This window comes from Alosa pseudoharengus, unplaced genomic scaffold (genome assembly GCF_046254945.1).
Source record: "Alosa pseudoharengus isolate Yale_2024_CS ecotype anadromous, Long Island Sound unplaced genomic scaffold, YU_APseudo_1.1 YU_APseudo_1.1_scf_5, whole genome shotgun sequence".
Taxonomy (NCBI): domain Eukaryota; kingdom Metazoa; phylum Chordata; class Actinopteri; order Clupeiformes; family Clupeidae; genus Alosa; species Alosa pseudoharengus.
The window spans coordinates 10332945-10359362 of record NW_027468837.1 but is presented as its reverse complement, the minus strand read 5'-3'; the positions used below and the strand labels follow the sequence as shown (position 1 = coordinate 10359362).

At 44.1% G+C, this 26418-nt stretch overlaps 1 protein-coding gene across 11 annotated transcripts in view; it reads right to left on the bottom strand.

Annotated features, from left to right (window-relative positions):
* The window catches only part of itpr1b (inositol 1,4,5-trisphosphate receptor, type 1b), a 132096-nt gene extending 105916 nt beyond the window's left edge, over window positions 1-26180 (bottom strand). For 4 of the 11 annotated variants that reach the window (XM_076267707.1, XM_076267709.1, XM_076267712.1 and 1 more), the window contains exons 1-12: window positions 26023-26180; window positions 24240-24353; window positions 20374-20444; window positions 6221-6336; window positions 5252-5338; window positions 4605-4763; window positions 2415-2513; window positions 2128-2211; window positions 1821-1967; window positions 1197-1301; window positions 752-796; window positions 321-350 (exon numbers count right to left, since the gene is read on the bottom strand). In XM_076267707.1, coding sequence (XP_076123822.1) covers window positions 321-350; window positions 752-796; window positions 1197-1301; window positions 1821-1967; window positions 2128-2211; window positions 2415-2513; window positions 4605-4763; window positions 5252-5338; window positions 6221-6336; window positions 20374-20444; window positions 24240-24331 — 1035 coding nt within the window. In that variant the 5' untranslated portion in view covers window positions 24332-24353; window positions 26023-26180. The remainder of the gene's footprint in view (window positions 1-320; window positions 351-751; window positions 797-1196; window positions 1302-1820; window positions 1968-2127; window positions 2212-2414; window positions 2514-4604; window positions 4764-5251; window positions 5339-6220; window positions 6337-20373; window positions 20445-24239; window positions 24354-26022) is intronic. The other 7 variants (XM_076267710.1, XM_076267714.1, XM_076267715.1 and 4 more) reach the window with 3 other exon arrangements.
* Between the last annotated feature and the right edge of the window lie 238 nt (window positions 26181-26418).

Below are 26418 nucleotides of genomic sequence, written 5' to 3'. Positions count from 1 at the left end.
TAACATATTTATGTTGGGTAGATGGCATGCATACCCAGTGTTGATACCTTTCATAATTAGTTATGAATTTCCACAACGGAGCAGTTTGGAACATTTCCATTTCCTTTTGCACTGTACAAGCATGTTATTACTCACACAAAATAATTTAATTTGGACTTGTGAGGTGACAAGACACACATGCATGGGCCAACATACACACTCAGCTTGAATTTACAGAAAAAAGGACTTCACAAAATGTGTCAAGTGAAGCTATGCACTAGGAGCATGCAAACATGCAGACTGACTGCACACACATGCACCACGAGGCTACAGCACAGTACCTGGAAGTTAAAGGGGACAAAATCCCCCACCTACAAAAAGAGAAAAAAAGACAAACAAACAAATCCACCACAGACTTTAAAGAATGGAACCGAGCAGAGAAAGACAACTACACACACCTACACACACTCACAAAACATGCCCCCACCCACACACACACACACACGAGCGCACACAAACGTACACACAAACACACACACAAATGTACACCTACACACAAACGCACGCACGCACACACACACACACACACAAACACATACGTGCACACAAATGTACAGATACACAAACACGAAATTCCCCTTGGCTTGAATTTCCCCTTGGGGATCAATAAAGTATCTATCTATCTATCTATCTATCTATCTATCTATCTACACACACATGCACACAAATGTACACACACACACACACACACACACACACAAGGCATACTTACAGAGGACCGAGAATCCTGGCACTCCTCTTCATAGTCTGGGTTCACCTGCAAGAGAGAAAGAGGGGACTTTCTACATGTGCTGCATAACCCCAAAACTTCTGAAAGGACCAGTTTCTTTCCAGAACACTACTAAATACTTTCACAACAGAAATACGCTGAGTCCTGGGTTCATATGCAGCGGTGCAGAGATGCCAGGTGACTGTGAGGGAGAAAACTGGTAAGCACAGGGCAGGGAGAAGAGGTGGAGTGGCCCAAAGAGGTCAGGGAGAGGAAGGGATCCTCAAGATCACCACAAGGAAGGGATCCTCAAAAGGATCCTCAAATTATCAACACAAGGAAGGGATCTTTAAAGGGATCCTCTTAAGATCATCTGAAGGAAGGATCCTCAAAAGATCACCACAGGGAAGGGATCCTCAAAAGACCACCACAAGATCACCACACACACCTCACTCACCTCAGCGGCCAGGTAACACCCGGTGGCCAGGTGTTTGAATCTGAAGAGGCTGTTCCAGTAGCCGGCTCCGCCACGGCAGGGGTCGTGCTGCACCACCTGAGGCAGGAGAGGAGCGGAGACACATGAACACGCTGAACACATGGACGCATTCATGCGTGAGCACATGAGATATCTTATCTTATCTTCTTTAACTTCACTCCATTCCATTCCATGTGAGTAGCACTTACTGCTGCACTAACATGTCCTTGTCACACAGTACCTTGATTGTTCCCTTGTTTTGTATGTCGCCTTGGATCAAAGCGTCTGCTGAATGACTAACTATAATGTAAATAAAGCTGGCTGCGACCATAAGTTACAAAAACTTGACCAAACTTGAGTTCTTAGCTGCAGTTGTTGTTTTGTACAGTGTGAGCAATGCCAGTATCAAGGTTTTATCAGGGGGAAGCACCTACAAGCATCTACATCAGCTCTATACCTGCAAATTATGATGATCTGCTTTGGATCAAATCCACTACTGAACTTCCCACTCTGCAATGTTATGCGTCAAGAAACTACAACTGACCTACTCACACTGATGATGATCACATACTGATGTTAACTGAGAGGTGAGCTCACCTCGACTTCCCATAATGCTTTGCTACTAGTGGCGGAGGTAGCGGACTGGCGGCCAGTGGTGCGAAGGAAGACGTACATCTTCTTCCTGTGGTCGTCACACGTGAGGAACTTCTCCTGCTCAGCGTGGAACAGCCTCACTACATCACCCTGAGAGAGAGAGAGAGAGAGGAAGAGAGAGAGGGGAAGTGAAAAAGAGGGTGGGAGAAAGTGAGAAAGAAAGAGAGAGTGAGAACGAAGTGATGGCCACTGACATCCTCCAAACAAACTGTAGTAACCGCTACTCCAGTTCTCAGGGGCTGGCACTTACCCCTTTGAGTATGGTCTCTTTGTTGTCACTCCATTTCATAAATAAAACGATTTTCCAACTTGTGTTGCAATTCACAGAGTTCACCTGAGACGGAAACAAAGGAGAATTACAGAGGAAGCAGTGAAATAAGGTCGACTGGCATAGACTGGTGAGTACACATATTCCTGAGTGAGTATGTGTGTGTGTGTCTGTGTGTGTCTGTGTGTGTCTGTGTGTGTGTCTGTGTGTGTGTGTGTGTGCACTACTATAACAAGTCTGTATTGTAGATTCAAAATCAGCATACACACCTCGTTGCAGCCTGCATTGTCCACTAGTTGGTGAGTGCTGGCATGTAGGGGCTGACCAGCATTCACAGGGTTAAGGACCACTTTATCTCCAATCACCACCTGCAGATACAAACACAAGAGTCATCAGGGTGACCCCAACCAGACCGACAACAGAAACTTTAACCAACCCCCTCTCCCCCTCCCCCCTCCACGCACCCAACAACAACATCAACGAGTTACATTTATATAGCGCTTTTCTATCTGCACACCCACTGGCACACCACAGTGTCACTTGCTAGTGATGTACCGGTATTTATATATCTCACTGGCCTTACAATTGCAAACTATACACTTCCTACAGGGGATAAACACAAACAAGCATACACACAAGCATGAACAAGCATAAACAACATCATCAACAACACAACACAGCACTGCATAACAGATTAGGAAGGCTGAAAAGAATGTTTGGCTGTGTGGGAGGGATATTTAGTGAAGAGTCACACAGTCACGTCTGATACCGAATGATGAAGAAGCACTCAGCATGTGTTTGTACACTCCTGCTCAAGAGGGCACCGTCAGGAGAGAACAAGCTCTCAATAAAGCACAATCAGTGCACAACACAAATAGTCTACAAACTCAGCTTCTGTCTCTGGACTTGCATGCTGCACCCAAACTGCATGGTTGCAAAGCATACTGTAACTACTCTATGTAAAAGGTGTAGCTTTTTGAACATTCTAACTTCCGCAACAATTGAAGGTTCTAAAATTCTATGTTGAATTCAATGAACCCAGATTTAGAACGTTAATTTCCCAACATTCCCCTAAGGGTTAAAAAGTATAAAATATTAGCATGCAAAAATAGTAATTATTGATCAACAATGGGCCCTGACGACTGGGAATGACACATTTTTTTTTTTTCATTTGGACACTAGAAAACAAACAGAAGCAGCAGTGCTAGCAAGCTGAGTAAATAAACAAATATTTGTGTACACTACTGCTCCCCCTAGTGCTGACTGTGCCTCTTCATGCTTTTAAAAACAGATGGTTTTGTTTACAAACCGGTTTCTGTTCATATTTCTAGCCTGTTGCTGCTCTCTAGGGGCGGGCGGCCGAGGGCTATTTATATGGCGTAAGCTTAAGTGGGTGGAAGGGAGAGTGCAGGCTGAGGCCGTGGTGTTAATGGTCTTAGCTGGGACACTGTCCCCTGGAGATCTGACACGCTACCCAGCTCTCAGTCACAGGGAGACCTAGACCGGGACGGCCACTCCCAGCTTACGTAAAGACAGTCACGGCAGTGACACTGACCTGTTACACAGCTCACACACATATATACACACACACCAGGGCTCTACAGTGCGCCCATTTCACTCGCACATGCGAGTAAAAATGATGCCGTGCGAGTGCAAAAAAATATTTAGGCGCACTGGTGCGAATGACTTCTAACCATGTCAGTGTTTGTCTATAAAATACACCGCAACATCGAGAAACATTACTGGTGAAAACCAAAGAATCACGTCGCGAATGCAGCATAAAAACTACACCTCCCATCAACGTTAGCAGTTTCGCGTTGTGACTCGCTAGTAGTCGCTTCTATCAAATCCAAGAGCGCGCAGAAAAAGCGGAAAGTTAGACTAGCCAGCCAAGATGCAAAGATTGAAGAAATTAGTTCTTCTATCCACCGAATTCATTGGATATAGGAGGAACAGGATGAGATTCTGAGAATGCAGTGAGAGAAGGAAAGGTAACCTAACATGCCTTTTAGCCCAGTTGACCCAGTTTAGCCCACACTCTTTTACTACCCTTACTCCACACACAACTCACATACTCACACAACACATGTGCACACACTCACTGCTCTCCTTCTTCACACACACACACAGACACACACACACACACACACACACACACACACACACCTCACTGCTCTCTCTCTCTCTCACACGCACGCGCACACACAATCCTCAGATTCAATAAATAAAATTCAATAAAAAAAGGTCCAACTACTTTTCATCAGGATAATTCCTTAAAGGGCAGTTAATGTTGTCTAGACAGGAAAGTTTAATGCTGCGTGTGCCTATTCTCACACTGACACAAACAAATTTCCCACCGTATCTTTTGGAGGCAATCAAGTAAGCTGACTGCATCCTTCATTGTAAAACACAGGGTGATGGAGAGGGCATTTCATTTTGGCCGGGCAGTGGGCACTCACGCTGTCTCCTATGGAGCGGAGCTTGTAGAAGGGCTGGATGTAGAACCAGGAGCCCTCGTTGCCCGCGCAGTCCAGCGTGACCCGCATGGCGTTCTTCTCCAGCAGGGCCGGCAGACGCTTGTTCACCGTCAGGTACTTATTGCTTTTCAAGTGCAGGAGCTGTGGTGGGATAGTGTTGCATAGATACACACACACACACACACACACACACACACACACACACACACACACACACACGGGATCCAAACACACCCACACAAACAAACAAACAAACAAACAAACAAGAACACCCCCACACACACTCTCTCACTCACACACACACACATACACACAAAGATCGGGAGACAAAGAGAAAGAGAGAGAGCGAGAGATAAATGAGATAAAAAAAGGGACCACTGAACAGCATGGCATCTCTCCAGTGCCAGGTGCACCAACAGAGGATGACTTCATCCAGCTTATCACCACCGCCCTCGGATACTGATAGTGACTACACTCCTGAGCGCTCGCCACACAAATGCAGTTCAAATAAAGGGCTGATGATCACACACACACACACACACACACACGCCTACAAGGGAGCGCTCGGCACGGTGAGGCCAGGCCTGCCAAAGGATTGTGGGAGGGTGCTTTGCTTTGGCTATGGCTACCTGAATGACGTTGCCGTACTGGATGACTGTGCCCAGCAACTTTCGGTTCTCTGACTCATTCTGTTTCTTCTCCAGGTCGGCCGCGTGCTAAGATGCAAAAAAGAGGGAGGTAGGGAGGAAAAGAGAGAGAGAAAGAGAAAGAGAAAGAGAGAGAGAGAGGGAGGAAGGATGGGAGAGAAAGAGAGAGAGAGGGAAGAAGGGAGGGAGAGAGAGATCAAAACACTGCTGATGCATTGCATTCAAAGGATGATTTCACTTATCTGGTGATCTCCAACACACCTACGCCTTTGGAGGTGTGCATATCTAAGAATTGTCAATGACCAGTTGCCATGAACTTGTTCTTATCCTTCAACATAAAAAATTATATTTAAAGAGTAATAATAATATTTAGCCTTGTGAAGGCTAGTGCTTACACTGCATAGAACTACCCTCCACTATGATCATCATACACACGCCATAGAGACATACAGAAATTAACTAGCCTCCACTATTATGTAGACACACGACAGATATGGTATATCTACATACAATGCATGTAAAGTTAAAGCTATAATGTCACAGTAGTTTTAACTAATACAGTAGGCTGATCAGGAGGAACTCATCCCTTAGCTTCATAACCCTTCATAGCAACATCATCACATTACACAGATACATATGTAACAGATAGACATTTATGGATCCTTTCAGAAATTCTTACTGCACCATACAGCTCATCAGATAGACAGACAGACAACAGATCACAAACAACAGGACCACTAAACCCTCCCTCACCCCCACACAACAACAATACACAACACCAAGTCTCTCTACGTTATAAAATTACACTCTCTCGACTACCAGTATTAAATATAATAAAACAGCTGTTCATTAAGGTAGGAACCCTAATCATGACAGATGCTCCTTGGTACTTTGGACGGCTGGTTTATCAGTGGCCTTCAAAGGGATGTGTGGGAGTCTGGAGTCACTCACGTGCAGTTTGTTTAACAGCACAGTGTCTGTTGTGCTGTTGCCCCCCGGCTTCGCTGCTTTCCAGAACTGCTTCTGAGCCGAGTACCTATTCATAGGGCACAGCTTGAAGAGACAGTCTAAAGAGAAACGGAGAGAGAGAGAGAATGGGAGGGGGTGAAGCGAGAGAGAGAGAGAGAGAGAGAAAGAGAGAGAGAGAAAGACAGAGAGAGAATGGGAGGGGTGAAGAAAAGAGAGAAAGAGAGAGAGAATGGGAGGGGGTGAAGAAGAGAGAGAGAGAGAGAAAGAGAGAGAAAGAGAAAAATAGAGAGAGAAAGAGAGAGAGAGAGAATGGGAGGGGGTGAAGAGAGAGAGAGAGAGAGAGAGAGAGAGAGAGAAAGAGAGAGAAAGACAGAGAGAGAATGGGAGGGGTGAAGAAAAGAGAGAAAGAGAGAGAGAATGGGAGGGGGTGAAGAAGAGAGAGAGAGAGAGAGAGAAAGAGAAAAATAGAGAGAGAGAGAGGGAGAAAAGGAAGTGGTTTATTAGCCCAGTCAAGTGGATAAAAAGAAACAGGTGCACTAATCCAGTGCCAATGAGTGAGTGTGCCTGATGACGATGCTGATAGCGGCACCATTTAGCAAACCCCCCTCAAGTGCTTTTACCAAAATGAATATGCATCTTATGGTATTGATCATTCCTTGCTTTTCCTCAGAGAACCTTGCATACTGCGGATTGAGGCAAATAGATATCGCCTCCGGATGTGAAACAAGGGCCTGTGGCTCTCCCAACACGGGGCACAAATCAGATCACACCTGCCCATAATCATGTGAGACCCGGCATTGGCTGATGGATGGGTGTCGGCTGGTCTGGCCTGTACTGGCCTTGGCCTTGACTATGGCCGCAGTTGGGCTACCTCTGTCAGTATCACTGAGGGGGAGCATGATCATGTGTGACGGGGCTATATATAGCTACTCCAGGGACTTGCGGCTGGTGGAATAAGAAGAGGCGGCCAGCAGAACAGCAGCGTCCTGGGATTAGCTGTCGGGAGAGTCAGGCCAGAGGGGGCCAGATGGAAAGGCGAGAGTGGACGATGAGGAGACGGGAGGGACGGGAGGTCCACCAGAGAGGAGAGTAAGAAGCAGAGTGACCTTGAAGGAGATGTGAGAGGCAAGAAGAAGCATGTGAGAGGCGGAGAGTCCAAGATATGAGGCCAGAGAGGTTAACAGTGAGACACTGATACGGAAGAAATATTACCGTGCGAATGAGGCCGTTGGCACACCCTTATTTCCGGCACTAGCTGACAGACTCAGGATATCATGGCCACTTGGGTGTCAGACTCAAGCAGCCGACTCCATTTCTACAGCCCTGTGCTAAGTGCAGCTGCTTGAGCTCGATCATGATTAGCCATGTTAACGTCACTGAGCCATTACTAGAAAGCCAGCAGACTGGAAACACACAGACCGTGTTCTGCATTTCCTTAATGGAACTGCCTACCTAATTAGCCAACTAGCTAATAAATACAGGTAAATGAATAAACAATAGGATAGCTAATTAAATAAACCACTTCATTAATCAAACTGATTGGGCATCATTTTAATTTGAGGGTCAACACAGCAGGCTGAGTGTTGTTCAGGGATATGGAGATCTACAGTAGGCTGTGGCTGGGTGCAAACAAACATGTTGCACTTACAACACTGTGGTAGGCCAGTAGACTAATTTGCCAGGATGGGGCAGTGGCGGAAAGAGAAGCTGCTATTTCAGAGAACTCATATGCAAATGCTATGCATGCTTCAGTATAATTCCGGTGACAAAAGCAGTTAATGAGAGGAATTTAAATCTAAAGAGGATTCTTGAAGTCATGGAGACGAATAGGAACAGGAGGGAAAATGTTCTAAAATAAACATAACCATCAAACAGAGTAATAATAATGTAATTTAACAACAAAAACATGGGACTATTATACTAAGAAAAGGGTGTTGGACAGATCACTGAAATAAAAATAAACGCTGATATCTCAAAAAAGAGACCATTTCATATTTATAGTAAAAGATGATTATTTCAGGCCAACTACATAACTTGCCTTATCTGGACAACCTCAACAAAGCTTGAAATTTAATACTGTGCAATGTTATTCTTAATCATTTGCTTCCTGGTGGCCAAGCTTTCATTTACTCACTGTAAACTCACTTAGCTACGAGAGATGACTAAATCCTGAAATGGGCAGACCAGCATTGACCAACAATGATGTTAATTTCAAAAATGTTGATTGAAATGAGTGACTGAGAGACAGAGAGAGAGAGAGGGGAGGGGTATTATTAATCGGATCACTTGGCTCTATGACGAGATCCAGGGTTTGTGGGCAGAGTTAACCATCAGGGGTTCTACCCAGAAACAAACATGACCAACTACAACCACACATGATTCATTTATTCCTAACTGTAACTTTCACTCTTGCTTGATGTTACACATATCAGACACACATAAAATCTAATTTCCTAATAACTTTAGATTCAATTCTCACTGCAATGACCAAGTATTCTTAATCTTATCTGTTAGCTGACAGCAGCTTCGGTTAGAATCACAGAAAGAAAACGGCTAACCTTGTGTGAAACCCTTAAAATGGCCAACTGTACACAAAACTAGCAGAACTGATGAGACACTCTAGCTGTTAACCAATAATTTCGTTATCTTTAAATATGAAACTGATACTTGAATTTACTTGATTACTTGAAACATACTGTATGACCAGGGGGTGTGAAGACATGGGTTGTTAAATGAAATGTATGGTTTCATCAACATACCACCAAAATCTTTCCAATCCAAACAACACCTCACCTACAACCTCATAAACTGGTTTGGGTTTAATTATTTAACCAGCCAATAATAACATACTAAACCGCTAGCCTCGTAAAGCAACTGCTGAAATACACCACAGACACTTTCTCTGACACCCTCTCACAGTATTTCCGGGGCCTTTCAATAAACAACTGCACTGCATTCTCGGTCATCCTCAACGCTGATGATGATAATCTGCAGTTAAACTCGCGTAACCCATCACTAAAAAACTGTGTGTGCGTGTGTGTGTGTGTGTGTGCGTGTGTGTGCGCGTGTGTGTGTGTGTGTGTGTGTGTGTGTGTGTGTGTGTGTGTGTGTGTGTGTGTGTGTGTGTGTGTGTGTGTGTGTGTGTGTGTGTGTGTGTGTGTGTGTGTGGGGGGGGGGGGGGGGTCTTGGGGTTCTCTCCAGGCACGCTTTAGTTCAACCCTAAACCTTGTATGGTTACTGCTCAGACGGAATCACTGAGGCGCACCATCCAAAGGGTAATGAAGAATGTGTTTGCGTTCAGTCACCCTTAACCATTCTATAAGAGGTCACTCTACATGGATGACTGGCCAGTTGGAGGGTTTACAGCAGCACTTAGCACCCATAGTTCTCTGTAAAGTCAAGTCAAGTCATGTTTATTTTTAGAGCATAACAGATTTAAAACAACAGATTGTTGACAAAAGTGCTGAACAAGCCATATGATGTGGCAGAATGAAATAACAAGAAAACGCATGGTGATGCATGGTGTTGAGGTTGTGTAGGTAGAGCACATTCCACATGGGGTTATGTTTTAAAACGTGTTCTATTCCGCATGGTGTTGTGTTTTAAAACGTGTACTATTCCGCATGGTGTTGTGTTTTAAAACGTGTATTATTCCGCATGGTGTTGTGTTTTAAAACGTGTGTACTATTCCGCATGGTGTTGTGTTTTAAAACCTGTGTACTATTCCGCATGGTGTTGTATTTTAAAACGTGTACTATTCCGCATGGTGTTATGTTTTAAAACGTGTACTATTCCACACGGTGTTGTGTTTTAAAATGTGTGTACTATTACGCATGGTGTTATGTTTTAAAATGTGTGTACTCTACAACAAACGGTGTGCTCTATTCCTTATCTTTACAATCTGTGCGCTTTACCTGAGGCGACACAATTAAGCAGTCACTACTGTGCAGCAATACTGTTCTGAGATCAGTGCTAAGGAGACAAGCTTTCAAACGCCAAGACAAAGCTCCCTGGAAACCAGGCCTTCTAAATAGCTTAAGTGGGCTATTAATACCTGCCAGGGATCTAAAGATTTATCCTAACACACTTTCACAGTGCACTGCTCTAAGCTGAGCCACTATCAGTCCTACAGCCCTGCTGCTCTGCATGTGAACAACTGTGTGACTGGCTATGTGTATTAATACAGATCAGTGAAACTGTGTCTGTCTGTCTGTCTGTCTGTCTGTCTGTCTGTCTGTCTGTCTCTCTGTCTCTCTGTCTCTCTGTCTCTCTGTCTCTCTGTCTGAATCAGGGGTGTCTAATTCATACTTATACCGGATTTGTTGGAATGAGACCTCGAGGGTTCCATGATTGTCATAATCATTATCATTTTTCTGCATGGGTATCAGATATATGGTATACTCCTTTACTATACCACTTTTGAGTAAACAAGTACAAATCATGTACTACTGTCATATACATTCCATGTCAGTTTTTCCAGCATATTGCTTCCTAAGGATAGTTTGTAATGCTAGGTTTAATCAATGTATCATATAATAGAGATAGTTCTTTTTACACACGGTCAACTGGATGTGAATATATTTTTTTCCTTTTTTAAAATTTTTCTCTGTTACCCAAAACACGTTATGTTTTGACACCCCTTGTCTACCATATACAGTTAAATCATAAGGGCCGGCCTACCATAATGCTGTAGACAGGCTTCACATTTTAAAATGTATTTAAAGTCACAGTCTAAGATCAAACACAAAGCACACTGAGTAGGTAATCATGTAAAGAAAAGCATTTCCACACTGAGCTTTTCCTGTATTTCTGCATCAAGCTCATGCAGATAAAAGCTACTGCTCCTAAACGATGTCCATGTTTGGTCATCTGAACATACTCATCACAAATTCATTTATGCCCAATAACTAAGCCAATTAAGTGCAACATGAACGGGCTGTTTCCGACAACAACTGCATTTTAAATGCATCAAGTGAAGTGTTTAGCTCTATCTACAGAGGTCGATGTACGCATGTGGAGAGGGAAAGGCATTGCTTGCTTGCTCGCTCGTTTGCTTTGCGGCTCTGTATCAGTTGAGAAGCCATTATGACGTGGCGCTACAACATGAGGGGAGGCCTTTGTGGTCCATTTTTGCATGCAGGGCAAGCGAAGAGCAGGACAGAGCTGATAGCAGGCTACGGGGGTTATGCTAAAGCCATAAATGTATTCAGTGCAGCGGGGAACTTTCCCTACCATTTGCATACTGTATCAGCTATTCAGAATAGATACTGTAGCAGCAAACGTAACCTGACACAGTTCCAAGACCAGTGGGATGGACCAAAACACTGAGGCACAACACTGAAAACCTACTGCAACAGAGCACAGGGCCAGAGGCTAAATGAAAATGATAAACAAACAAGCGGAACAGACCAACTATTATGTAAAATCCCTGCTCCGCTTCTGCAGGGCAGGGGAATGGAAGTGCTAGACTTTGTTGTGGGGCCTGTGTGTTGACTCGCCGCACAGCAGAGACACCATGACCTCTCTGACTTCAAAAGAGGTGTCACACTCGGAGCAGGCCCCCAGCCGGAGCTTTGATGACAGAGGCGAGGCGCGCTCCACTTGCTGCCGTTTAAGCCAAATGTCTTAGCCGCTGCTGGCTCGGAGCTCTGACGCAGGCCTCGATGTGACGGGATGTCGAGAGGTGTGTGTGTGTGTGTGTGTGTGTGTGTGTGTGTGTGTGATTCACAAAACAATCCTGCAGGGCTAGGTGACTACTGGAATGGTTCCACTTCCATTTCACTAGCAATGTAACAGGCACCATAAGCTGCAGGAAGCATAGCCTATAAAGAGTGCTTTTCATTACCAAAAAGGTCTCATCAAAAAAGCAAGGAAGCAACAAACTGACTTCTGGCATGTACTATTCCAGCACTGTTAAGCTACTGTAATTCCAACAAGAGTAACTACACTGAACCTAATTTACTTCATGCTATCAGCTAATGAAAGCAATAAAAGAAAACAATACCATGTACATAAATGATATACAAATGCAATATTTACACTATTTAAATAATACAGCCTAAAACTGTGATCCACTGCTGACTATTTTTTCTCTCATAATAAATGGATACAAAATGAAACATGATGTGTGTGGACATTATCTATTGAGTATGTGACGTCAGGTATGTGAGGTTGTCTGATAGAACGTTGGCATACACGTGAAACACTGGACCACATCATACATCAAAGTCCTGAGCTCCGTTATCTGATCAGACCAGGGCATATCCGCATTTCCATACTAAGCTTATCCAACTCAGTCCAGCGGGGACGCCACTCATCATGGATATTTCCTGACCATTCGTTGCTATCCCTCTTTCAAACCTTTTCCTGATACGTGCAACAACAATCTTTTGTTTTCACATCATTTTCTCTGCTCTGTGGTCTATAGCTCACGGCTCACAGGCTGGGCTGGCCATTGCTTCCCAGCAGCACCATCTGATATCATGTTTCACCCACTGAAACCCAAAAGAGGAGGGGGAGAAAAGAAAAGGAAAGAAAAATACACAACATTTTTTGTCCCTTTTTTATCCTCTTTCCCCTTTTCACACCATTCTGCACCGCTACCAAACATGGCATGAAAAGCTTTGGAGAGATGGACACGTAGGGGGCATGGGGAGCAGAAATGCCCAACTGGAGGGAGTGAGGGGGGGCTCCATCTTTTTAAAAGCTCGGACCAATCAGGGTGCCTGTCCTGCAGTTTTTTTTATCCCAGCTCACTCGTTCAGACAGACACAGCTTCACTGTGGGAGCAGCTGGTCTGTCAGCCGTCACACCACGTCTCCCCAAACACAGCAGGAGCAGCGGAGCTCCAGCCCTGTCCTCGCTCGCCGACTGTGTTTGAAACCCTCCGCAGAGGATCGATTTCTAAAAATAGTCGCCGAGAGAAAGTCCAGGAATGTTAAGGTGTTGTTAGGCATGGGGGAACTCCGCAGAAAATGGAAGAAATATGCGGTCAAGCGGCAGAAAAAAATCCTCTCTCCTGTCTAAAAAAGAAAATGTTTCTGTTTCTTGTTCCTCTTTGCTAAATTTCACTGGACACATCTGGGACATGCGGGGCAGAGAAACCTCAGTGAGGGGGCCTTGAGCACAAAAATGCTTTAATCTCCCGAGATACTGACAAGCAACAGCAGACAAACAACAAGAGAGACTCCAGGAGCCGCGTGATCCACCAATCAATCAGAAGGCCATTCCCAAGGCAGCCTCACTGACCACCAAAGTAAAGCCTCAGAGGAACAAAAGGAACCCTCAATGAACACTGAGTCCCCTATGACGTCTTCCTGCCACCGCTCAAACTTCACAAAAAATAGTGAATCATCCCTGTATATTTTAACTGAGGATACCAGACACACACACACACACACACACACACACACACACACACACACACACACACACACACACACACACACACACACACACACACACACACACACACACACACACACACACACACACACACACACACACACACACACACACACACACACACACACACACACACACACACACACACACACACACACACACTTACAGAACCCTCCATCTGTCAAGTACACAATCGTTAGTGGAACAGGACATGGATCCAGATACTGGAGCAGGCCCATCTGGGAGCTCTGTACTCTTTCCATGATGAGCAAATGTATGGCTGACCTTTGCTGCAATGGCACAGGACCATCATGCTAATTTCACTAAGCCATAAACAATATAAAGTAAGTGGTACGCACTAAACCAAACAGCGCATCAGCAGAGGCCCACCGTAATGTCCATAACCATGGTAAAGTAGATTTGATGAAAGCAAAGGTGCCATTACAGAGGACAAAAGCTGGCCTGATCAAATAAGCAACAGGGAGCTGGCACATTTTTAATATCAAAGACAAAAAAAGGAAAAAGGGACACTTAATTTTCACGACCTTGACTTGAGAATATAATTCCCACACAGTCAGTGGAGTTTGCTCCAAATGTAATTTATGGAAAGGGCCGCTCGGGAAGCGCGCCAGGGCCTCGTGCTCAACAGAGGAGCACTACGTCTCCGATAGCTGTGACAGGATGCGACGCGGATAACTGGAAGTGCCTGCAGGGCTGGCTGGCTGCTTGTGGTCGTCCGTGCAATGACCTTGGTGGTCAGGCTTTAGAGACATCATTTGATGCGGGCTGCTTTTGGAGAGGGTTTTTTCCCCCCAATCCTTTCCCAAGCTAAAGGCCAGAGCAGGTTCACATTGCAGAAAGACTTAAGAGCCTAAGTGGATAACCAGTCTATTACTTCACAACTGCATGGATTCCCATTACTGGACAATTTATTGGTTGTAGCCCCAGTGTTTTGATTTGCCTTAAGACTTTTTAAATAACAAAAAAACAATAATACTCAATAGAGGCTCATTGTCTCGCATTAGATCTATTTTAATATGGCATTAGTACCACGAATAAACAGAGACTCCTAAAAAAACAAAAAAAAACAGGAGAAGCTAGAAAACCATGTTTGGGAGGACATGCTACACTGCAGGAAACAAACAAACAAAGGTGATTAAAAAACCAGTCAAGTAAGAAGCCGGAGGCAGGACTCTCTTTTTCCACTTGGTCACATCCGCTAAATGCAATCCAAGCCCATTTTCAGTAAAGGACATAAATGGACAGTGAAACCCTCAAATGGTCTCACTTGTGTGTTTTTCTCGATGCCCTTTCGGGAGTACACAATAGGGCGAAGCATTTCCACAGACTTGACAAACACTCTTAATTTCTGAGGGTCGACCTCTCGCTAAAACCACTGTCACAGCTCCAGAGAGATGCTAAGTGGTTTTAGAGATCAAAAGGTGGGGAACAGCTTTGGAGTTATTTAAAAATATAATAATAAAAAAAAAAAACAGTTGGGGAAGGCACACAGAGGGTATTCAGAGTCTGAGCTCACTCTGTCCTGGCACTCAGAGCAGCTGCGATGTGGCCCTTAATGAGAGTTTACCTTAGTCAAAATCTATCTGCATTCATTGCATTCCAAACATGGTGATGGATGACAGGACGCTAACACAGCACAAAAAAGATTATGCTCCAGAACAGCGCACACTGCAGACGGCACAAAACACTAATACACCTTGAAGCAGCAGCAGTGAGGACACAATCAAAAAGACATGCCAGACCCTTATGAGCTCAAACAGGAACAAAGTTGGCAATGATAAAGGCTTGCTAACTCTTTTGTAACTCTAATATAGTAAGCGATGTTGTACTGTGAGAGCTTTTTCATTGAGTGGACCAACAACCCAGACCTACTTTATGCATGCCTTAAGCAAGTGGTATGCTCTTTCGTACACATTTGTGCACGCCGAAAGACGTGCGTCATTGGCATGCAGTCCCAATTGTTGGGAAGCAGACGCTTTGTGCCGCTATTCTCGCCCCGGCCACGGCCTGTTGTAATGAGATGTAATGTAATGTAATGTAACGGCCTGTTGTAATGAGATGTAATGTAATGTAATGTAACGGCCTGTTGTAATGAGATGTAATGTAATGTAATGTAACGGCCTGTTGTAATGAGATGTAATGTAATGTAATGTAACGGCCTGTTGTAATGAGATGTAATGTAATGTAATGTAACGGCCTGTTGTAATGAGATGTAATGTAATGTAATGTAACGGCCTGTTGTAATGAGATGTAATGTAATGTAATGTAACGGCCTGTTGTAATGAGTGGGTTTATCTGTTCTTCACTGGGCAGGTTTCACTTGACTAAAGTGCCATGACAATTCATTTGAATATGATACCAGTGCCTCTTGATGTGTTGTACAAAACATGCTTTGAAAAACTGACGATTTTTGCAGACTGCTCTTTGTCTGACCTCTTGTTTCAACTAAAAGGTCAAATACATGTGTAATAGGCTATAGCAAAATAAAATTTGCACAATTTGCAAGTACAGCTCATTTCACGGTTATTCATTCAACTGCCTGTGTTTCACAAAAAAGGTGTTAAATTCTCACCGCTTCTGTGGGTTTCCTATTTTAGTTCACAGGCTAGCCCAAAACTGTAACAGTAACAAAGCATTTGGTTTCAGTTTTCCGTTTTAAACTTATAGGCTATTGACACTACTACCAAATGGGTTTTGAACCAATAAAAGACATAACCTCATCACAGAAACCTTGACACAGGCTATGTAAAAAGCATGCACAGCTACCAGCTGCCTGACTGCTGGGCAGAAACAACAGAAAAACAAGAATGTCCAGTTCTGAACTCAACAGCACAGTTAGGCTATGCCCATATATGGCAAGGTGTGTAATACAATGGAACACTATTATAGCTGTCCATACACCAACTACACAAAGGAAGGCCAAAGTCTATGGTCTAATGAATGCAATGTGAAGGCAAGGCCAGTCTATGGGCAAAACTAAAAAAACTCATCCAAAGGCCCAAAACAAATTAAACATGGTAATAAGACAACAAGTTTGCTCTATCTATCAAAGAAGCATCAGACGCTAATTTAAATGGAGGGCAAAGTTCTGCTGTATGAACTATGGCCTTAGACCAGGGATTCCCAAACTGTGGTACGCGAGCTGCCTCAAGGGGGTACGCCAGATGAAAAGGGCAATGTCGGAAAGGTGTTAAAAATTATTAATTAATTAATAATCTAATTAATTAATAAATAATACATCATTTCAAATCGAAAATGTGAAATTAAAGGAAATCATTTGTAAAGTCTATAGTAGGCTATGTTTTCATTTAAAAATAAGCTACCCATAATGCACATACAGTAATTTCCTGTGGGCAGCCAGAATATCTGGTGCGTTAGTTTCGTAGAAGTACAGTATAGGCTAGGTAGAAAGCTACACAAAAATAGAAAACTCGCTAAAAAGAGGGACACTGTCCAAAAGGCCTAATTAAAGCGATTGAAGAGGAGAAATGAGAGAAACAGAGCAGGAGGCAGGTAACAATGGGATGGGGGGCAGAATGATGAAGGTGGAGGTGGCTCTGGAGTGCAGGGGGATAAGAGAATCGAAGAAAACGAAAGTATGATGAGGAATCTTTTGGAGACAGACTCCCCATAGCCACAGTGCATGGTTTGCAGTGAGGTGCTATCTAACCAGTCTAATGTTGTTAAGACACACTGTTTTTTAGTGTGAGAGCTCATAGACCAGTAGCACATTTTGATTTTGTTATTTGTTATCATGTACAGTAGGGCGGCTAATTAAACATGATGCCTGGAATGCGTCCATAGAATGAGTTTTGTTATTATGTGTCGGATGGTGGGGGTACGCGAGCCGAGTCAGGATGTAAAAGGTGGTCCGCGGGAAAAAAAGTTTGGGAACCGCTGGCCTAGATATCATGTGGCATGTGAAAGCATTGAGCTGAATTGTCACAATTTGCGATTAAAGTATCACCAATCATGTTAAATTAGCAAATTGATTTTACATAGTTATTAAATAAGCTCTAGTAAAAGTTATGGCCTGTGCAGATTACACGATTCCAGCTGACACATTTCCAGTGTCATGCCCGGATATAAAAAGTCGGGAACGACGCCGAAGGAGGAACGTGTCTTGTAATGTGACATATTCAACAACCAGCGATTTCTGTGACGCTCCACGACCCTACAACAAAAATCTTGCATGTTAGAATTTTAGAGGAATCTCCTACGACTCCCATGTTGACACTGACACTATGACGACACACGACACTGACACTATGACGACACACAACACTGACACTATGACGACACACAACACTGACACTAAGACAACACACAACACTGAAACTATGATGACACACAACGACACACGACACTGACACTACGACGACACACGACGACACACAACACTGAAACTATGACGACACAGGCTACATCTTCTAATGTGGCCAATCTCACTGGTTCTCTGATCGTAAAAGACCAATGTGACATTCTGCATAGGCCATTAAAGGCATAGTACGTGATTCTGGATGACGTCACATTCATTGATATTTGAACACCAAACACCAAGCAAAACACCTGAGAGGGAACTCACCCCTTACCTCCCCACTCTATGGCCCGGTCATTGCCATTCCCCCAAACCTCCGTCCTCCCCTTATGGTGATTAGCTGGAACAGATTTATTATGGTTTGGGGGACAGGCTTGCTTCACTTTGTGAATGGACAACTAGCAAATCATGAGGACGTATTCAATGAATATAACAAAAAAGATCATGGGTTAGAAATTCCTTAGAATCACTTACGGTGCCTTTAAGACCAGTTAGACTTTGCACTTTGCCCAGAATTCAAATTAGAGCCCATATGCAACACTGTTTATCTATGTAATGACCAGTGTCCATGATAAAGTCCTTCATACAGCAATGCACGTCACGTTCTATATCCACTCAAAATTCATCAGAAGAAGATCTACATCAAGACGCATGCCTTCAGGTAGTCTGACACCTCAGGTAGTCTGACAACTCATCCACCACCCTCTTGATAGGAAATCGGGATTACACCCACTCTTGTAGCTGGTCTATTTCATGCATTCAAATCATGGCGCTAGCACTCTCATAGATGGCTGAAATATGCTTTACGTCTCAAATAGCTTCAATTACATTGAGCCAAATGGGGCCTACCTAAAGTGGGGACTGAGTTACGGCTGTCCTGGGGCAATTATCCAACAATCCGACTGAATAGAATGCAGAATGAGGTACAGTGCAAGTAAAGTCGCAGCAACATTTTATGGGGACTTTTGAAAGGGCTTACATTAACAGAGCCGTTCCATAACAGAAAAGGCTGGCTTGGCCCCCGTACTCTGCTGAGTGCTTGGGTCATTTATCACTGTGATATCTCCTAATGCAGGTCCCACCGCTTACATTAGCAGGAAGTGGGGCCTAATGCTTCCACATGGGCACAGGGGACCTGAAGAATCACAAAATGTCTGTACATTTATAGGCTGGTCAGTCACTTTGTCCACACTGACAAAGAGTGGAGACAGTCAAGATTTAGTCTGTATTTCATCAGCGGCTATGGTCACACGTCCCCAGTAGCTCAGCTCTTGACCAGGACAAGGTGTTTTTTTTTTTATCAATCGCTCTTCAATTCCAGTGCTTCTCTGCCAAAGTGCATATGGCTAACTTCATTCAAAGGTTCATTCAAGAGCCAAGTTAAAAATGGAATGAGAAAGAGGAAGTAATAAAGCCGGCCCATTGTGCTGGGCTAAGTGATAGCCTATGGGAAGCTCCTCATGCGGATTCAATAAACAAAAGGCACTGCAGTGCACCGCTAGGATCCTTAAACCCCCCCCCCCCCCACCCCCCCACAGCTTGCCACCACGAGACCTCCTACTGGCACCCACCAACTGTACCCTGCTGCGTAGAGTTACCACATGCTAGCCCTGGGAGGCAGGTGAACGCAAGGTTAATTAGCATCGGCGATGCTGCATCGAAAATACAGGCTCAGGTGTCACAACGCTGGACAGCAGGTCCTCTCTCCACATCCCAGCAGAATTCAGGGTGCGACAGCCTTTTGCCTACGTTAGCCAAAGAGAACCTCAACCTAAGGCCCACGTCCTTACATTACATTTCACTACTAGTTGTATACTGTTATAACTGTGTATGTGACAAATAAATCTCTCTGAATCACTGAATTTCTCTGAATATATATATATAAATTATAAAAAAAGCCGGCATTGCTATATGGAGACAATGCATACTACTGCATTCATGAACGTAAGGGCTACAATGAATGATGACTCATTTCTTTGTCCCTGAGCTTCTCACACCGATGCATCTGAACAGGAACAATGGCCATGAAAAGTCCAGTAAAGTGATATTAACTGGCTGGGGTCACAGCATCACATGCAATAGTAAAAATAGCAAAACCATAGAAATGAAACGCATGCAAAAACCAAAGTATGTACGTGTGATGGTCTAATATTGGACAGTTGGCCATAAACAGCAGCCTCACTTGTCCTGCTCACCCAATGCAGAGTGCAGGTGCATGGGTGTAACACAGCTTATTACCTTGCTGATACACTCTGACACGCTCACGTTAAAAGGCATTAGGAACTTGATGAAATGTTGGACATGAACGGTCACATTTTCACAGCTAGTCATAGTTCCTTCCTGTCAAATAAACATAGGGAGAAAGAGAAAGTGAAAGTGAAGGTTTCTTTACCTCTGAACTTCTTGGGAGGGTTATTGAGGTCTCCTGTGTCTGGCTGTACAACACATCGGTCATCCACGAGACTGGGGGGGGGGGGGAGCAAGCATGGACACAAGTCAGTAAATGTCAGTAAATAAGAAAAACACTGCTTTACAACTGAACTGACAGGGTATAATCAAATCATAAGCCTACATATACAAACATGGCACATTCTGAGATAAGCCATTGCGAAAGAATTATTGCAAAGAATTCAGTGAAAACATTCTGCATAGTTGCATAGTTCTTGTTTGATGAACTTCCTCACTGACAGAGGTGCCCTTCATACCATCATGTCGAGAGACAGCTGCACTAAAAATACCCCTCATCCAAATTCACAGACACACAGCTTAAAAACTTCCCACAGCATTCTCCCCCAATCGCCGTTTTAAATATCAGGGATAAGCCGGTGCTGCTGAAAACCTTCTACAAAATGGATAGAAGGCCTGTGCTGACGGGAGGAACATTTCGGCACTCATGGAAGACGACGAGAGACCCCCTGGGGTCTGAGACGTGCCACTGTTGATAGTGGACAAGACGCAGGGAGAGGAGAGCAATTCCGTGTAGTCACATAAATCCCCTACTCAGCCAAGGTCAGCAGAAGAGAATTCTAAGAACATGTTCTGTAACAGTTTCGGACTCTGCTCAAGCTATAATAAGAAAGCCAGAGAACCTTTTGCAGTAACTTACAGTCAGTGTGAATGAATCTGCACACATGATCACATTGGTTTCTGTTTGAATACTTTCTAGATGTTATCAGCACTAAAGTGGTATCTCTTCAAGTAATACAGTTCTGACCTGGGTTAACACTAAGTTGCAGAAGTACTGTAGTTAGTATCTACTGACGCACTACCACATGTCACTCAAGTCAAATGCTATAGGATGCTGATTACCTTTTAAAGTCATAATACCAGAGACTCCACTGTGTAACTTGAAACAATAATGCAACAGAACTATGGATGCACCGATATATATCAGCCAACATCGGCCATCGGCAAATTTATGACATTCACTGATGGCAGTGGCTGTCTGATATATGTATGTTTCTATGTTGCATCAATTCTGCACTAGACAAATGCTGTGCTATGAAGGCCTGAAAGATTTAGATAGGGTTCAGCTATTCTTTTAAGAATGTTGTTGTTTCCACTCTACTAAAGGGCATAATTAACAACAAAAACTAAGTAAAGAAACAAAGGAACAAAATATTGGTATCAGCATCGGTTATCAGTGAAATTGTTACACTGTATCTGCACCGATATCGGCTCCATAATTTTCCAATCGGTGCGTGCATCCCTAAACAGAACGAGAACATCAGAGAATGAACAGCAGCTAGTCTAGTCAGCCTCAGCTTTTTTTTCACAGGATGTTTGCAAAGGCAATTCATGTCACAGGAATCTTTCACAAAACCAACACAAGATCCATTAATAGAGTTCAATGTGGCTGATAAATATAGAAGGTCGGTGTCCTTTGCCCTGTAAGCACTTTTAGACTGTGTGTAGGATGCAGCTACTGCATGGGACACGTCAGCGATTTTCTTTGCTATGAGGATGCCATTCCTATCGGCTATAATCTGTTGGTGGAGATTGCCAGTATACAGAAAATAAATCCTAGGCCTATTTAGCTTTAACTGGACACGATAACACACAGGAAACAGCAAATATGTGCAGAGCTGGGGAGGGTCAGCTAACATGCGCCATAAATTACAGGTAGCAATTTCCAAAACACATAATAGCGGTGCGGATGGGTGATTGTCTCTTCCTGTGTGTCTCAACCACAGTGGCGAATGCTTCAGACAGACAGCCTCAATAGATAGAGGGGCTATATTTACCCACCTCTGGCTCCGTGGCCTCTGGACAGCAGTCTGTCTACTGGGCAGTCAAGGTCCGCACATGTCACCCCAGACCAGCTGCGGCCCAGGTGGCCATATTATGCGCAAGCTCGTCACTTGGAGGTCATTGCCATAGAGCACAACGGAGCACCTTGTCTTCAAATGCTTCTAAAAATAGACACCTTTTTCTTGCCCCACTCTTTCCCCTTCCCCTTCCCCGATCTAATCAATGCCAACCAGCAGCTCATCATCAGCAGGGGAGGAGGAAGGGAGGGGAGGGCGAGGTGGTTGGGGGGGGGGGGGGGGGGTGATTACCGAGCAAAACAGTGCCAGCCAGGCGGCATGACAAATGAACACTGCCAAGGTGTTGTTTCTTCAAAGCGACATGGGCGCTCGTTGCTATGGACGGGTGACGTAAAGCTACCACGGAGGCAAAAGAGAGAAAGACAACCGACTGAACGAGACAGAGATGGAGAGAGAGGGGGAGAGAGAGACAGACAGACAGACAGAGAGAGAGAGACAGAGAGAGAGACAGAGAGAGAGACAGAGAGAGAAACAGAGGGTGAGAGAAAGAGGGAGACATGGCAGAGAGGACAGGAAGTGGCGGAGTGCGATTAAGGGGTTCAGTTTGGAGCACTGAGAAAAGGGCAGAGCACGGGCAGACATGATGGAGGGAGGGGTGGATGGAGGGATAGATGGATGTAGACACGGAAACGCAAACAATGCCAGGGCAAAAAAAAAAGTAGCAAAGTAAATGAGAGAGAGAAAGAGAGACTGACTAACAGAAAGAAAAGAACATGCCATTCACCAAAAAAAAGCTTGGGATGAGCTTGTGACATACAAATATGATGATCAGTTACTAGCACCAGTTCAGTTGAAGGGTGTGTCTAATCATCATGCCATCAAATGGGCTAGTCAGTTAGCACCCTTGTCGTTCTCGAGAGATGAGCTACACCACAAACACGCTTGTGCTGATGGAAGCCATCAAGGGCCCAGAGTGTGTCCAATTTGCTAACCCATCCACACAGTGAGGATGACTGCGGGTGTGTAGAATGCAGGCCACAGTTGTTGATGGGGGCGACACTTTTCGGAAACTACTGGGGAGGAATTAAGTGTGCCTTGAACAAGGACAACAGAGGAGCACACAGCAAATGCCATGCTCTGCGGCTCCGGTGATGTGACCACAGCTGTGTGTGTGTGTGTGTCTGGGGAGGAACAGGCACGGAGAGCTGCCAGCAGGGCTTCACACTCACTGCCCGACTCCTCATGCTCATATTTCCCTTCGAGGTGCCGGCGACACACTTTGCATGGAGGAGCAAAAAGAGGAAATTGGTGCCGAGCAGCCTAGCCTGCAAAGGCGTTCAAACGCGACCAACCTGTTCCTCCTCCCCTCCTCCTCCTCCTCCTCCTCCTTCATCCGCCACCACCACCACCACTCCGCCCCTCCACACACACCCAGTTAGCATCCCAGTCAAGTCAGCGGCTCTTCCTCTTTGCTGACTACACATTAACTCTCTTTCCTCTTGACTTTCCCACTCATTCATGCTCTCCTTTGTTTTTTCCTGCTTGAACTACACTCACCTCATTTCCCACTGGGTCATCAGTTTCTCTTTGTCTTTCACTATTTCTCTCTATCGCACCATCAACCTGTCTATCTTTTCTGAGCTGTCCCACGAACAGCACTTATGATACTTCACAACAAATACATCAGCTACTGCACCGCCACACTGAAAAAGACCAGAAAAGTTTAGACTTCAGCAGAAAAAAAAAAAGTGTGGAAAGGGTCACGTCGGCTAAACTACGCTGATTCAGAAGCTTCATCCCTTCCTGTCAGGTGTGCAATGCATGGAGCCACTACTCTGCCATCTACTGCTTTGGGCTATATGCAGAATACGAATTTAGCAAAGTCCCATTTTCAGTACACCACCCTGTTCATCAGTGCTTGTCAGTGGAAGTGGAAGAGGGGGAGAGGGGGTTCAAAGACAAGGGTGACATGTAAAGTGTTCCCACTTACCCTAATGTACTGATAAATCCATTTGTGGAGCCCTCCGCATACAGGGAGCAGATGTCCCCGATGTGGAGGAAACTAGACATCTTGTCCGACATCTTTCTCCAAGCTTGACTGCACCTGCAAGGGCAAGGTGAGATGTCAGATCACTAATGCATAGGTCAGCAAAGGACATCAAGAGGATGTGATCACCAACTTAGACTTGCACCGTTTTTGTTTTGTTTTGTTTGTTTAGGAACAGGAGGATAACTTTTGGGCAGCCTATTAAATGTGCTCTATCTGGGACATTGGTTGTATGTCGTGTTTACTAACTGTCTACTGAAGAAGAAGAATGATCATCTCCTGTACTGTGCTTCTTTGGAAAACAAAATAAGACATATATCACTGTCACTGTAAAGACCACATAACAACATGCTATTGTGCCAATGTGGAGAGCACATTCATTCTGCAAAGACTGAATAGAGGGTTGTAGAAAAGTTTGCTACCTGACAAACGAGTCAACACAGTAGAAATTTTGAAATTCTTCATTTAATCATCAGTGTGAATAGCCTATTTACCTTTTGCTACACCTTTATATCTAGTGCATTTAAAAAATATAACAACTGTTTTGTGTAATGAATGTACATGGAAAGACGACAAAAAACATTAGTGCTGTCAAAGCTTAAGCAAAGGTTAGAGTGTATTGGATGCTTGATAACCTTAAACTGAAAAGTATATACTATTCCTATTTAGGAGAAAATATGCTGCTCCTCTCTAAACGTACACTCATGTGACCCTAACGGCGGAACTGTCAAGGGTTGAAGACTTGAAAATAGCCTACTCATTTAGGCCTTAGATAGCATAACACATTGCCCGCAGACAGTGCTTGCAAGTTTGACAACATGCTTGGCGACGCGTCACTTACAAGCATCAAGATGCTGCACGATCACTTCCCCCTATTATTTTTAAGGAGCGTCAGTGTGTCTCTTTACCTAACTTTATGTCACCACGTTAGCTCTGATATTTACATTGATTCGTGTGTCCCCTCCGACAAAACCACTAGGCTCGTTCAGATTACTACATGCTGAAGGTGGCATAATTTATTTTCGGAGGCCGCAAAAGGGCTTATCGGCTGACTTACTGACTGTACAAGCGGTGGCGCTCCTATCGAACCTCGCTCGACTGCTGCCTCTATAAATCCCTGGTTAAGGCAAGCAATGCTATCCCTTCCTTAACATTGATATTGTTATCAATATCTGCTACATTAGCAGTCACTAAACACAAACACGAAGATCTCAAAAAGGGAGAACAGATATTATGTAGGCGTCTACGTTCTCATTTTATTTCCACCTGGTTTGTTGCTTGCTTGGGGTCCGGAGAGAACTTGCTGATTGTTACATTTGATTTCAGGCTTCGCTGAACTGACATTGTAGTAACATTGTAAATCAGTTGCCTGTTTCAGTGTAACCTTGACTCTCTTAGATATGTTGAAACAATCGTGGCTAGCGTCAAGTTAGCTTAACAATTGGCACCCTTGCTGCTGGATATCAATTCACTTTTCTGCGCTCTTCACTGTCTATCGCCTTTAAGCTCAACCTGCCATTTTTCATCTGCTGAAAATGCATTTCAGTCAAGCAAACAATGTGGCTACGACAATTGTAACATCAACCAACTAAATAATCAAATAGACACGTTATAAATACTTAATTATTTGAATGAACGTAGTGTTGACTAGCCAGGTAGAATGAAGATGCTGCTCATTTTCTCTTTACCTCCAGACGACTTGAGTTACGGGTAAACTTTACGTTACCTTCACAAGATGAAGAGCTTGCAGGGGATGACAGCAGGCGAAACTCGTTCAACGAAGAGAAATGTCCACAACACAGTCCACGTTTAATTCCATTATACTGAATCCCGAGTTGTCATATGCGGCGCCTGGTTTACAGTTAAATTACACTTCAGTGTACTCCTCTTCTTACCGCCTCCACATGAGCAGTAGAGATCCGCCTTCTTTTTCTGCTGCATATAAATCAGTGGTGGTTTCTGGGAAATGTAGGCTTGTGCTATATCCTATATAAACGTAAACAGTATAGAAACAGTAATACAAAGAGTAATTTTTATTTTTATCTCTGTATATATATATATATAGGCTATTATTAAAGCTACTTCCTAACAACATGATACTATTAGATGCAGTGATGGAACT